This window comes from Canis lupus, chromosome 23, assembly GCF_011100685.1.
Source record: "Canis lupus familiaris isolate Mischka breed German Shepherd chromosome 23, alternate assembly UU_Cfam_GSD_1.0, whole genome shotgun sequence".
NCBI lineage: Eukaryota > Metazoa > Chordata > Mammalia > Carnivora > Canidae > Canis > Canis lupus.
Window position 1 is genome coordinate 50,580,768 of NC_049244.1, and position 15,338 is coordinate 50,596,105.

Consider the following 15,338-nt stretch of genomic DNA (forward strand, 5'->3'; position numbering starts at 1 on the left):
CTGCACATGTGACTGAGGAAAGAGGCCTAAAAAGGCTAAGTAACCTGTGCAAGGTCACGGGCAGCTAGTAAGCCTCATTCTGCGCCTCCCCCCTGGGGCTTCCAGCCTGACTCCCTCCTCCCAGCGCTGCTGAAGTGACAGCCTCGGGCACACAGCAGTCCCCTCCTGGCTGAACAGGAAAAGGCCTTTCTCCATCCTCCAGGGACCAGATGTCTCTGCAGCCTTCAACACTGTGGGCCACTCAGGCCCTACTGAAGCCAGCTCCACCGTGGGCTTCCACACCAACGCTTTGCCTCTCTACACCTCTGCCAGTCCTCAGTCTCCCTTGTCAACCCACTTGCTCTCCACCACCTGTAATGATGGAGCTTCTCAAGGCTGGGCCTTGGCCCTCTTCTCTGACCGCTCTCTCCCTTGGCAGCTGGCCCCAGCCCTGGGCACCTATTAACTTGCGTATCCAGAACTCCTTCTCCCTACTCTGAGCTGCAGGCAACTAGCTTGGGTGCATATCTCGTGGATATCTCTTTGCCCAGTTGCCCAAAGGTCAGTCAAACCCCTCTCTTTCCTGAACAAACCCTACTTCAGTGAAAAGCACCCCTCTTCGCCTAGCTGTCCGAGTCAGAAATCTGAGAATGGCCCGTGACTTCTCCTTCTCTTTCACCCTTACATCTGATCCAACACCAAGGCCTCTAGATTTTGCTTGGTAAGAGTATTTGGAATCATCTCCATTCTCCTATCTCTGCCGAATTGGAACTCGAGGTACCGTCAGTTCTCATCAGGATTAAAAAGGTAGCCTCCTAGTTCCTCTTCTTGCTTTCCTTTTAACCCATTTCTTAAGTTTTTCAGTGGTTTTCTGTAACTTCTTCATATTAAGGCCAAAATCATTAACATAATCCAACCTGTAAGATCCTGTTGGATCTTCCTCCTATGACCCCCACCAGCAACCCGGAGTCATTCTGCTCTCTCTTCTACTGCCTTGTACTTCTTTGGACTCTTCAATTATCCGTGCTTCTTCCAGCCTCTGAACATTTGCACGTGTTGTTCACTCTGATTAAAATGCGAATCCCTATTCTTTTCACTAATTCACTTTCTAGTCCTCCTTTGGATCTCAGGTTAAACACTGCTTCCCTAGAAAAGCTTTGCCTAACCATCCAGATCAGGTCAGCTTCTCCAACATCCCAATTTTATACTCTGGGCAGAGTGTCCTTTTATTTAGTGTTACAATCAAATAATTCACTATTTAACATGTTTCCCCTTCTCTTATGTAAGCTCCATGAGAACAACAGCTATCTGCTACGCAGCCCACTCCCACCCCTAAAACAAGGCCTGGTGTATAGTTGAAACTTGGTGTATCACTATTGAATTAATTAATTATAGGGAACTCTGTTTTGCCCTACTTCTCTAGACTTTTCTAAAATCTACAGATCATCAGGTGATTTTGTATGTTCAGTGAAAATAAGAATCTAGTTGGAATTTACAACTGACAAAAGACTTCAACCATTAAATCAAAGATTCTGATAGAATCCCATTCCACTTTGTCGCTACTTAAGGGAAAGTACGAATGAAACACAGTTTCATGTGCCACTCATCAATGTCTGTTATCAAAATGCATGGAGGGCTACATCATTTTTGTGCCTGGTGGTTTCCAAATGAGTCATCATTCACTTATCAACAGTGATGAATGGTGCCCTCCTAAGAAAGTGTTATTACCGTTTGTAGTCACCTTCATGACAGTCAAAATGTGTGCTCTTATACAACCATCAAAGCCAGCTGACTGACAGATGAACATGCCTTCAGTCTAGATTTTTCAAAAAAGGTTAAATATCATTTAAAAAAAACATTCCATACCCTAGATTTGGTAACTTCCAGGTGAGGCACCACAGAGGAACAGAGTGTGATTTAGAGGGATCACTAAGACCAGTCCAACAGATGAGACAGCAGGTGACAAAATGACCTGAGCACATGAAAACAGGTCAAGCTGAACTCGTGCTTTGAGTCATGCCCCTTGTCCCAGGCATTATGCGGCTTTCTTGGTCAAATGCAAGGTACGTATTTTAGCTAGCTACTCCTCTTTCCTGAGCAGCTTACAACTGTGAATAATATCTAAGACACACCTATTCAGGAGCAAACAGTTTAAGACAAGACATTTGGGCTGCTGCTTTCTGCTTTTAGCATCTGTGATTTGTAAAGGAACTGCAAGCCTCAGAGCGACTTGCAATTCGGTGCCTGACACTTGATTTCAGTCTTCGCCACTCCATTATTGCCTTAAAATAAAAAAGAGCCTGTGATGGATTCTTTACAAAATGACACTAGGAATTATATTTAATGCCTCTGTCATAGAACTAACCATTGGCCTAAAATAAATTCATCCATGTATTCACAGAGGGGCAGTTCTGCCTACAGGGGAAAAAAAGAGAGAGATACAACCTTGGTGTCCTCAGAAGCTGTATCCGTTTCCCAGATAACTCTTTATTGAAGCTTTGACTTAAGATTTAGGGTTTCCAAAATTTGACTGACAAAGCTAAGTGTCCTGTGCCCCCATATTGATGTCATTCATTTCTAATATTAGCAGCAGAGCGGCCCAGGTTCACCTGGGAAAGAGGAGCTTTTATTTTGAGTTGAACAGGAGCAGATACTAAAAATGAACACAGTGAGACTTCCTTCTGGCATATCTGACACAGATAAAATAGGTAAACCAGTGCAGTGAGACTATTTTGAATCCAAAGGGAGAGGAATCCAATCTAATTCGAAATTTGATGTGCTTACAGAATTTTTATGTAGCCTCAATTGTGTGAATGCTGAGGAATTAAGAAACAAAATGAAATTCCATAAAGTTGTTTTGTTGCACAAGGATCATGAAGTAGTCATGAAAATTCCATGTGTGGGATGAAGAAGGTTCCAAGGCATCTGTTATAGCCTAGCATGATATGTAAACTTGGCCATTATTCAGTGTTATAATCACACAAACAAGCTTTTGATGGTATAGTTTGTACTCACCAGATCAAATATGTCCAGCATTTGGGCTTCTGTTATCCAGTAGAGCTTAAACGGATTGGGATGGCTAGACAGTCACCACATCTCCATTGACTGTTGCGGAGACATGGACAGAGGCAGGAGGAGGCGGGTGCCCCACTGGTAACCACAGAAATTGTGTTGGAATTCTACAAGGTGAATTGGAGGGAGCTAGTTCCTCCCACCTTCTACGTCTGCAGAGAGAGAAGCATCGTCATGTGTTGAGAATGTCCTACAGGGTAGGAGTCTCACGGAGACTCACCCGTGGACAAAGTAAAAGCAGTGGATTTAGAGACCGGATGTGGCTCATGACAGAAAATGCCTCTCACTTTGAAAACAACCAACTGGGTTTGGCAACTGTTCCTTCTAGAGGGTGGAGATATTGAGATGGGGGAAAATAAAAGTCCCAGGGCTCAATGAGGGATCTATCACCTCTGCATCAATATTTGTCCTACTGGAACTGTTCATAGAGCACAAAATCTTCTAAGGCTTCCATTCTGGAAAAGCTGGCCTGAGTGTTTAAACATCTGTGGCAGGAAAATGGGCCGCATTTAGTACTTGCTACTTTGCAGTTTGTTTTTGCTGACAATTCTCCAGTTTCTCAAGTTTGATCTTCCAAACCCGTAGCTGAGTGATCATTATCTTCCTGAGTCATTGTCATAAGGAAAACAGGGCAGGTCTCCCCACCTTGGTGCTGGGACATTGCTTGGTAAGGACCCAGTGACAGAACCTTGCCCTATTTGATTTGGCTAGAAAAATGTCTTGCTCTGCAGTTTTGTGCACTCCCTGTTCTCAAAATCATGGGACGATTAAAATTATGTGAAAACCCTGAGATCTTTTTTACTCCCCCTCCATGAGGGGGGTGTCACATAGTGACACAAATACAGGTCTGAGGTAGGTCTGCATGTTTTCCCAAAGATTTCCAAGGGAGGACATACCCCCACTGTGTTGTAATTACATGGTTGCTTTTCTGTGCCCCTGAGAATTAGATAGAAAACTCCCCAGAGGTAGAGAACCATAATGGGTCCCTCCCTCTGTATTCCCGTGAGCTGCACGTTGCCTAGAATGTGGAAGCCTCTCAGTAAGCCTTAACTGATGCATTGATATCAAGTATCTCTGCCTGGAACACTGTTGCTCACATATATACGGGTGACCCTTGAACAACATGAGTCTGAGGGGCACAGACCCCCTGTGCAGTTGAAAATCCACGTATAACTTTTGAGTCCCCCTAGAACTTAACTACTAATAGCCTCTTGTTGACTGGAAGCCTAATTGATAACATAGTCAACACAAATTTTTTATATCATATGCATTATATGCTGTATCCTTAAAGTAAAGCAAGCTAAAAAACTATTAAAATCATAAAGAAGAGAAAATACAATTATAGTACCACACTGGTGCTCACTTTGGCAGCACATATATATAGTACCACGCTGTATTTATTTTTTAAAAATCCACGTGTAGGGGACCCATGCAGTTCAAATCTGTGTTGTTCAAGGGTCAACTGTACTTATTTTTTTATATTTATTTTATATTTATGTATTTATTTACTTTTTTTTTTTGTTTTGGTGTAGTCTTTTTTTTTTCTTCTCCCCACTATATAGCTTTTGTTCTAGATTATTGTCCTTTAAAATCAGGAGACTTTTAAAGATTTTATTTTTATTTATTTATTCATGAGAGACAGAGAGAGGCAGAGGGGCAGGTTCCCCCCAGGGAGCCTGATGTGGGACTCAATTCCGGAATCCCGGGATCATGACCTGAGCCAAAGGCAGATGCTCAACCACTGAGCCACCCAGGGTGCCTCTAAAATCGGTAGACTTTGAAACTAAAAGAAAAATCTTCAGATTTTATATCCTGTGGTTTTTGAGAATAATTTCTTATGCAAATTATTTTCATGGGAGAAGGCTATAATTATTTTTCTTCTATTTAATAGTTCAAAATATTTTTCACAAACTCCTTTATGCAATAGTTTCCTTCCAGGTGGACTTCCCCACTTCAAATGGGAAAATGTAGCACTATGTCTGTGAGAGGGGGATCAGAGTTAGAAAGCACCCAAAATAATTCTGCTTTGCATTTGCCTGCTGTGCAACACCTTAACATACATTATCATGTTCCAGTCCCATTCATTCTAGATGAATGGCCCAGGCCTTATAGCTCATCTTACTAGTGAAGAGATTGAACCCAGAGGAAGGGTTTGTGCTGTTTTGCTTGGGATAGAAGTGTGTGTATTGGAGGGGAGATTGTGTTCTTATAAGAGCATCCAATCAGAGAGTAAGGGGTGTATTTTTCCTGCCATGTTTCAATTATTTAAGCTTCACCTCTCACATTAGACCCCTACAAAATTCTACAAGGGATTCTCTCTCTGAGATTTTGGTCTCTTCCCTCACAGCTCTTAGGCAGATGGTGGTAGGAAGACGGGGTGGGTGTGGGTCTCCACGGAATACCCTACAATGTAGCCTAGAGCACCTAGTTCTCTCTCTACTTAGAGAGTGAAAATACATTTCCTCTTCTCGATAAGCTTTTGAGGGTGAAAAGCAAAGGGATCGATGAGAAGAAAAAATCATTTAAAAAGGACTATCTGACCTTCTTGTAGCAACGTTATGTAGCCTTTTATAAAAAATAATGACAGTCCCCAACTTCTCATGGTTTGACTTCGAGTCTTTTGACTTTGTGATGGTGTGAAAACCATGTGCATTCAGTAGAAACCATACTTCAAACTTTAAATTTGGATCTTTTTCTGGGCTAGTGATATATGGTAGGACACTCTCTCATGATGCTGGGCAGGAGGCCACAGCTCCCAGGCAGCCCCACAAACAGGAAGGTCAACAGTCAATATACTTACAGTGACTCTAGACCCATCCAACCATTTGGGGTTTTTTTATTTGTTTGACTTTCAGTATAGTAGTCAGTAAATTACATGAGATCTTCAACATTTTATTGTAAAATAGGCTTTTGTTAGATGATTTTGCCCATTTGTAGGCTAACAGAAGTGTTCTGAGCACGTTCAAGGTAGGCTAATCTATGATGTTTGATGGTTAGGTGAATTAAATGTATTTTCAACCTAGGATATTTTCAACTTAGGATGGGTTTCTCAGGACATAACCCCATTTTATGTCAAGGAATATCTGTAATATAGGTAAAACAGCCTAAAGGGTCATTTTGAATTTGTTCTTATGATAATCCCCAACCATCAGTAATAATATTCTACTTTAGAAGTCAGTTTGTTACTCAACCAACAAATATTTATTAAGGGTTCACTGTGTGTCAGGCTCTATGGATGAATAATGAATGACTATTTGGTGAATAAGATACTGATTTTTCCCTCAAGGAACTCACATTCTAGAAAGAGAAGAAAATAAATTTGTAAAGAAATTAGTAAAGATCATTCAAGGCTGAAAAGCTGCATCTCATGGGGGTATTTTCATTTTGTGCTGAGCCTGAGCACATTTTGAGCCTCCTAACACCCAAATGAAGATGAAAGACTCTTCCACAGATGTGCACCTGCAGCTCTACCATGACTCTAGCCAAAACAACGTCAAAAGTGCGATATAGTACTCATAGCTAAATGTTTACAGTTTCACATGAGAAAGTCATAACCACATGCTTCTTTATTTTTATTCTAGGAATCTTGGAAAATCAGGACTCAGAGTTTCTTGTTTGGGTCTTGGTAAGTACCAGGGGATCATGTGGGGGTGGACTGGGAGGTCAGAGACTGGGGGGAACACCAAGGGAGTGTTTGGGGTTAGGCTGAGACCCAGTAGGGTGAAGAGAGGCTTCCTGACCCACTTCTCCTTCCGAGCCTTTCCTGCCCAACACAGACTTCTCCCTCTCTAAGCTCAAAGAGCCACTGTGCTCATGATGCCTTATGGGGCCCACCAAGCAGAAATAAATCCAATATTAAGGCATACCTTAGAGGAAATTTCTGTGTTACTCATGTGTAGAAATGCAAAGAACCTCACTGTATGCATCTTACAGTCACCTGTAGCTTCATCTGAATTTTTTTCTATCCTTATTTTCCCTTGGCTGAATTTACTCACTTATTTTTCTACACTGTTGTGTATTTTATGTACTTTTTATATACTTTTATAACATACCTTAAATACTCTCGGGACAAAATAATATATATATATGTATATAAAAATTATATATAACATATCACTTATAAATATATATAATATGATTTATAATATAAATATTTATAAATATATAAATTTATATATATAAATAATATACATAAATTATTTTCCCCAGAAAATGTAAATATTTCAAGAAGACTAAGTAGAGATGGCAATGGTAACAGCATGACGATGAGTCTGAAACGGTAAAATCTGAGTGTGAGACTTGAGGAGGTGTAAGGCTTCCAGATCTTCCCCAGATATGGGGAAGAGCAGCCTTGGTGTTCGGACCCTTCAGCACCATGAGAATTCCTGTAACCTAAGAAAGTCTAGACCATGATGGTAGCTCAGGTAATGATGAGAAGTGGTCAGATTATGGCTCTATTTTGAAGATAGAGCCTGGCAGGTTCTTTGATTCTGTGTGTAAGGGAGGCCAAAAGAGGCAAAGCTGTTGGGGGGAGGGTTGCCTTAACAGCAGAAAGGATGGAATTGCCAGTAAATGAGATGCAGAAGAAGGAAGAAAGAGAGATTAGGAAGGGGGAGATGAGATTGATTTGTGGATGTATTAAGTTTCAGAGACTTGTTAGATATCCAAGACAAAAAGGTCAAATAGGTACATGGATAGATGAGTCTAGACTTTAGAAGAGAGATGTAGGCTAGGTCCATGATCACTGGAGAGTCCTCAACATGTAGATGCTATTTAAGCCACAAGAGTGGATGAGCATTATGGGAGCGAGTATAGATAAAAAACAGGAGTGCATGGTCTCAGACCTGGCAAATCCAACATTCAGAAATCAGGAAAATGAGCAAGAGCCAATAAAGAAGACTGAGAAGAAGCAGTCAGTGTGCTAGGCGGAGAAGCAGGAGAATGTGGAGTCCTAGAATCGAGGTGAAGAAAGTATTTAATAGAAAGACGGAATGACCAACCCTATTAAATGCAGCTCATAGGTCAAGCAAGATAAGGATCAAGAATTGATCATAGAGCAGCAGGGAGGTCACTGATCACTTTGAAAAGATCAGTTTTGAGGGGTGAAGAGTTCATGCATGAGTGGGCTCAAGAGAGCACATTGGGTTCAAGAGAATAGCTGGTGGCTACTCTTTAGATGACTATTTCTATGAAAGGAAGAAGAGAATGAAGGGGAAGCTAGATAGGAGGCACAGTCAGAGAGGGTGTTTTACACATGGAAGAAATGACAGCATATCTATACATCTGCTGATGAGGAAATCCTTTTGAGAGAGGGGAAAAAACGATGTAGGAGAAGACAGAAAAATACCTAGAATGATTTCCCCGAGGACACAAGAAGACAGTAGCATGAAAACCGCCAGGGTACATGGGCTTCGAGCTGTTAGGTGGTGGGATCTCATAGAAGTTCTCTTCTCTTGCTTCTGTATTCTGGGTGGAAATCAGAAGCAAGGTCCTCAGCTGTTAGTGAGGATGGGAAGAAAGTGCTGAAAGCTGGATGAGAAAGAGGACATCCAGGAGAGCAGAAGACTAAACAGACCGAGGGATGCATCACAGTAGCCAGACAGCCATTCTGGATCTGCTCGAGGTTCATGCTAATAAATTGAAAGTAAGGCCAACTCCATAGCTGGGTGTTTTTCCTGCAGCCGTGTTCAGCTGTGCAGATGGGACTTTTCAAGGGCATATGATGGAAACAAAAGCCAAGAAACTGAGAGTTCAGGGAAAGAGGGGATTGTAGTGGTGGACCTCAGAGTTTAAACTGAGCAAAGAGGAAAATGAGGACCAGAGCCAGGAAAATGAGCCGTGAGTAAAATGAGGAGTTCGAGGGGCAGTGGCAAATGGGGAGGCTTGATGAATGGTGCAAGCAGAGGGACCGAAGGATTGTTGGAACGAGAGAGGTAGAGACAATAAATTGGAAGGATAGAAAGTGGAAGTTAGCAAAGGGAATACCTGAGGTTATGGGCATTCGGTGTTGGGTAGTGACAAATCTAAGGTGTGTCCCTTGGAAGAAGGTAGCTGAGGTTGTGTTGAAGACAAGATCAGTTGAGAGGAGGAGGCCAAGAAACTGAGTCACTGAAATCACTAAAAAGTATGACAAAACTAATATTGAAGGGGCACCTGGGACGGCTCAGTCAGTTGAGTGGCTGACTCTTGATCTCGGCTCATGATCTCAGGATCCTGGGATTGAGCCCACATGGGCTCCGCACTCAGCAGGGAGTCTGCTTCTCCCTCTTCCTCTGCCCCTCCCCCTGCTCATGCTTGCTCTCTCTTGCTCTCTCTCTCATATAAATAAAATCTTTTAAAAATGCCTAATACTGAAGAGAGAGACAGTGAGCCAGAGCTAAAATTTTCAAAGCATGAGAGAGAATGAGTAGGGGGTGGTTAAGTGACTGTAACGTGGGGGCCTGGGGATGCGGGAGTCAGAGCAGTGGTCAGCCCCTGGGGAGGATGCAGGAGGAGGACTTCTTGGCTCCGGTTGAATGAAAGTGTGGCGACCAGGGAAGGGACAGTAGTGAATGAATAAAAGGTATCTGCAACTAATTCTGCCTCCTTTCACTGTATTTCAAAGATATGGAAGGCTATTGATGCCCAAGTTTTTCTGATTCTAACGATATAATTTGGGAGGTGAGGGTGGTCTTTGTTCACCGTAAGTCTAAGGGAATTTGACATTTGCTTAATTTAGGACTCTGGTCTGGTTACCATTTACCTGTATTTGAAAGACTCTGAAAGTTCATTATCAGAGATAGTCTGGCCTTAGTTTTTTCGAGAATGTGCTGTATGGCAAATAATTATTCACAATTTATTATTGCAAGAAATTGCTTATAAATATAAATTAAGAAACAGAGTACAGGCAGCTGAGTGGTATAGTTGGTTAAGCGTCGGACTCTCGGTTTCAGCTCAGGTCGTGATCTCAGTTGTGAGATCGAGCCCTGATTGAGCTCCATGCTCAGTGCAGTCTGCCTGAGGTTCTCTCTCCCTCTGCCCCTTCACTTATGCTCTCTGTCTAAAATAAATAAATAAATCCTAAACATTTTTTAAAGAAATAGAGTAATTTATGAAAATTAAGAAATATAGTGAAAAACCATAGTATCTATGGCAGAAAATAATTTACTCAAAAGTATATAGAAAACTCAGGTAAAACTATAAAAACTTAAAACTAAAAACTTCAGGTGTCTATGAAGTCCTGCATGTAAATGAGTCTCCAGAGGTCGGACTGTGGTCTTTTAAAAACCCAGTGTGTGTTTGCTGTAAGTATTTGGTGAACCTTGAAACGAAACTTTGATTCAGAGGTAGCAAGTCCTGATGTGACCTTCACATTTTTCTGGGAGCCTGAACACTTGTGATGAGACATTGTGTGAAAAATAGGAAGAAACAAAGAAAATTCATGGGGTTGACTGACTTCATTCAAAACCGGTAACAAAGCTTGGTTGCATAAGCATCTTTTGAGAACTTTTCTGAGCTGCCTCTGCAAGCCAGAGGAAACAAAACACATGATAGGAAGGAAGGATGCACCAGGCTTAGATCACCCAGCAGGCTCTGCAGACCTCGGCTCTCACATCCAGGTGGAGCCCTGTGTACTGCTGCGGGCTTAGGATGTCCGCTCAGTTATAGCCCACGTTCAACTAAGGATTTGGAAATTAAGTATTAAGTGCACCAAGCAGTCACACCATTACAGATGTCTTTTATTGAAATGCTTGGAAAAAAAAATACTCGAGAGGTCACAGCTAAAGCTAATAATCCCGACTTTCTGCCCTACCAGCCCAGGACAGACTGAGAACTTCCTGCCCTGCCAAGTTTCCTTTTGCTAAACTAAGAGCATGTGTAAATGGGAGCAGAGAGGTGGAAACACTTAAGGATAAACCGAAGATACTTCTGAAGGAACATGGCTCTGCCAACTAGCAAAAGGGGAGGGAGAAACTAGGTGGCCAAGAGCCCCTGGGGGTTGCTGAGGCTGGCCTGGCTTGGAAGTAACCTGGCTACTGCCAGCAAGCCCCGAAGTCCAAGAAACTTATGGAAAAGCAGCAAATCCACGAAAGAGTGACAAAATCCTCGACTGGGATGTGGGATCATCTGAGACGGGAAGAGTAGTGTTTCTGTATTCAACCCTTTGTCCCTTGGTTCGTTCTCAGCGAGCGTCTAGGAAGCCAGGCGTTTCGCTGGTTGCAGGGGAAACTGAGGTGAAAGCAGCCAGGATTCTGCTCTCACACTGTCCACGGAGTTGAGGGGTTAGGCATGTGGATGTGGAAACAGACACCAGAACGGAGACTACAGGGGGGACCAAGCTTGAGGAACGTCTCCTGAAGAACTCAGGACAACCTCACAGGGCAGGTACTGCGGGAGCCCAGAGACCCGACGGGAGTCATCAGATGGAGAAAGAGGGTGAAGGACTCACTCGAGACCGAGGCAGCACCGTGAGGGAGACCCCAAGGAGCAGGAGGCGCCTGGGGCGTCCCGGGGTCCGTGTACAACACTGTGAACGCAGGGTGTCGAGGAGCCACGGGGCCTGCGCCTGGGAGGAGAGCAGGCCCGACTGGGAGAGCCCCCCGTTGTGCGGCTGAAGCGTTCAGCTCACATCCGTGATTTCTCTCGGGTTCCTGCACACCCGGAGGTCCCGGGCCAAGGGGTCACTTGGGGGGGGGTGGGGGGTGTCGCAGACCGGGCTCACCTGCTTCACACCAGCGCCTCCCTTCCACCGCCGCAGGTTCTCTCAGAGGAGTTCGACTTTTTCTAAACACGAATGTAAATATAAAGGTTTTAAGTGTGTATTTTAATGTCAAATTTTAAAGTAAATTTATATTTTTAATGCAAATGTATTTCTTTTTTTTTAAAATTAATTTATTTATTCATGAGAGAGAAAGAGAGAGAGGGGTGGAGACCCAGGCAGAGGGAGAAGCAGGCTCCACGCAGGGAGCCCGATGCGGGGCTCGATCCCGGGACCCCAGGATCACGCCCTGGGCTGCAGGCAGGTGCTAACCGGCTGGGCCCCCCGGGCTGCCCGCAAGCGTATTTCTATTTCTTAATGTAAAATGTAATCCATGACTTTACCTCGCGGAGCAGTTTGAGGTTCACGGCGAAGCAGAAAGCGTGGCTGGGCCCTCTTGTCCCACGTCCACACGGCTGCCCCCATCGGCGTCCCACCCCCGAGAGGCACATTTGTTCCAGGCCGGCGGGGACCCGTCCTTGTCACCCAAGCCACAGGTTACGCGGGGTGTGTGCGTGACGCTTGGTGTCGTGTGGGCTGTGGCCTCGGACCGATGTGTAAGGCGCGTAGTCCTCACTGTGGTGTCGCACGGCTGCTCTCACCGCCCTGAGATCTCTGTGCCCCGCCTGTCCCCGCCGCCACGTGCCCCCGCAACCGCCGACTCTACGGGCCGCAGTGCTGGGAGTTCCAGAGGCGGCGGTGGAGACGTGACCCGGGGCGCAGCCTGGCCCAGCCTGGGCCGGGGCCTCCTCCAGTCGCAGGGAGTGCCTCGTCTCCTCGTGTCTTTTAATGGCTTAATGGTTTTTTCTTTAGTGCTTCAGATTTCATTTTGAAAGGGGGGCGGGGGAAGCATCCTTCAGTCAAAAAAAGATATATATAATATATATATATCCAGAAATGTTTTCCAGACCGCGTGGCGCCTCCTGAGAAGCCTGAGGTGCCCGAGCCAGCAGGCCGCCAGGCGCGGGGGCCGCCGGGCAGCGTCGGGAAGGCGACGAGGGAGGCCTGGAGCCGGCGCAAAGGCCTGCAGGCAGGAGGCGGGTATCTGGGAGCACGGACCGGGCACCTGGCGGCCTGGGGGACAGCGGGGCCCCGCAGCGAGGATGCAGCTGCGGCCTCGGCAGGAAGGGACAGGAGGACCAGTAAGGGGAGCGGCTCAGGGCAGCGGGGGCCGAGGGCCGTGACCCGCTTCCGAGGTCTGGCGGCCGGGCCGGCACGTGCAGCAGGGACAGTGCAGCAGGGACAGCCCGAGCTCACGCCCCCGGCCGCCTGCTGACAGGACTGGGCGACGGGCTGGCGACGGCCGCGCCCCTGGCACAGAGGCCCACTGTGCTTCCTGCGTCCCACGGCGCCCCCGGCGGAGCGCGGTGTCTGAGGAGCAGGGCGCTCGGCTCCGCGCACTGACTGGATGACAGGATAGGATCGGGCCCAGGAAGGGACCGCCCGGATGCAGCTGAAGTCGGAAATGGTGAGGGGCCGGGGTCAAGCCGGCTCAGTGCACACGCAGTGACGGGGTGGGGCACAGAAAGGGTCCAACGAGGGGGCCTGGCCGCAGAGTGGACTAGGGACCGGGCGCGAGCACATACACCGCCGTGGACTCCGGCCTGGGGTGGGGCGCAGCTGGTCCCCCCGCAGGGAGAAGGGGCGTCTGCCCGCAGCGTCTCCCATTAAGAGCAGGAGGCCTGGGGGATCCCTGGGTGGCTCAGCGGTTTGGTGCCTGCCTTTGGCCCAGGGTACAACCCTGGAGTCCCGGGATCCAGTCCCGCATCGGGCTCCCAGCATGGAGCCTGCTTCTCCCTCCTCCTGCGTCTCTGCCTCTCTCTCTCTCTCTCTCTCTCTCTCTCTCTGTCTATCATGAATAAATAAATAAATAAATCTTTAAAAAAAAAAAAAGAGCAGGAGGCCTGATTCACGCCCCGGCAGGCAGGCAACACACCACGTGGCGTCGGCTCCTGCAGGCGTCTGAGAGGCTGACCTCACCCTGCACTGTCCACTCTGGGGTATCCACGCTTCCCTCCAGATACCAGGTTTGCAAGGAAAAAGGCGTGTGGTGCTTGATTCAACGTGACCAGGCCACAGGGTACCTGCACGTTTAGTCAGAGGTGGTTCTGGGAGCCTCCTGAGGGTGCTTTGGGATGGCGCTAACCTTTGAATCGGTGACCGAGCAGAGCAGGTGGCGGGTCCTCATTCCGCCAGCTGGAGGCCCGAGGAGTACCAAAAGGCGGACCCGCTTCAAATGCGAGGGACGTCCTTCTGCCTGCTTTGAGCTGGGACATCAGACTTCTTTTTGACTTTTAGACTTGAACAGAAATATTTTTTTCTCTGCTCTCGAGCCTTCTGGCTTTCGGCCTACAACTCAAGCCATGGGCTCTTCCTGGTTCTCAGGCCCTCAGACTGAGTCTACATGTCAGTTCTCTTGGGTCTCCAGCTTGCAGGTGGCAGAGCTCGGGACCTCTTAGCCTTCACGATGCCGTGAGCCAATTCCTTATACTAAATCTCCTTATAGAAGCATATATTTACACACACAACAAACTTATGTATAAATACAGATGTTATATATTTTAAAATATGTATTATAGTTAACTATAAAATATATAAACATTTAATATAAAGATATATAATAATTGTATTTCAAAAAAATTTCACATTCCTGTTTCTCCAGAGAACCCAGACTAACCAAAGCATTTTGCTAGATCTTTAAGAGCTCACATGGGTGAATGTGGCAGCCGAGCAGCCAGAGTGTTCTAGGAAGTGACACACGAAACAGGGAGATACAGGGGAGCACAGATGAAGGGCTGTGTGGTCACATGCTCACTTCCCAGCTGAGCACACACACAGCCTCATCTAGAATACCATTACCCCAAAGGGGGTGTGGGCTGTTCTCTGGTCAGCAGGGGCATTCTGTGCAGTGCTACCAGACAGGGTTTAGTCGGGGTGTAAGGAGGAAGAGGAGGAGGAACACCCCAGGCCTCCGGGCCCTGTTTTACATACGCCTTGAGGCTGGGACTCCTGGGCCCAGCAGACCGCCTCTACCAGCCAGGCTGTCGTCTTCAGGCAGCCTATTCACACCTCATTCTTGAAGAAGTCCTAGAGTTAGATATTTAACACCTTGGAGAGCCTACGCTGGGTCTCTAAAGAGGTGTTCCTTCTCGGCTCTGGCAGCGCATCAGAATTACCTGCGGTGCTTTTAAAAATGTAGGTAACTGGGGGCACCGGGCGGCCCAGTCGGTGAAGCGTCCGACTCCTGACTTTGGCTCAGGTCGTGCTCTCAGGGCTGTGAGACTGAGCCCTGCGTTGGGTTCCAAGCTCAAGGAGGAGTCTGCTTGGGGTTCATTCCCTCTCCTTCTCCCTCTGCCCCTGCCCACTCACCTCCCAAATAAATAAATCTTTAAAAAATAAAAAAAATAACAATGCAGGTAACCAGGCTCCACCCAGACCTCTTGAGAAGCTCCCAAGGCCCACTCCAAGTACAGGCGTTTTGCGTGTGTGTTTTTTTTAAAGAACTATTTATTTATTCATGATAGAGAGACGCAGAGACACAGGCAGAGGG

At 46.3% G+C, this 15,338-nt stretch overlaps 1 protein-coding gene across 4 annotated transcripts in view; it reads left to right on the forward strand.

The window, feature by feature from the left end:
• KCNAB1 (potassium voltage-gated channel subfamily A member regulatory beta subunit 1) overlaps nt 1-15,338 on the forward strand; it is a 359,350-nt gene that overhangs the window by 249,586 nt on the left and 94,426 nt on the right. For all 4 annotated transcript variants that reach the window (XM_038571281.1, XM_038571284.1, XM_038571282.1 and 1 more), the window contains exon 2: nt 6,633-6,676. In XM_038571281.1, the coding sequence (XP_038427209.1) occupies nt 6,633-6,676 (44 nt within the window). The remainder of the gene's footprint in view (nt 1-6,632; nt 6,677-15,338) is intronic.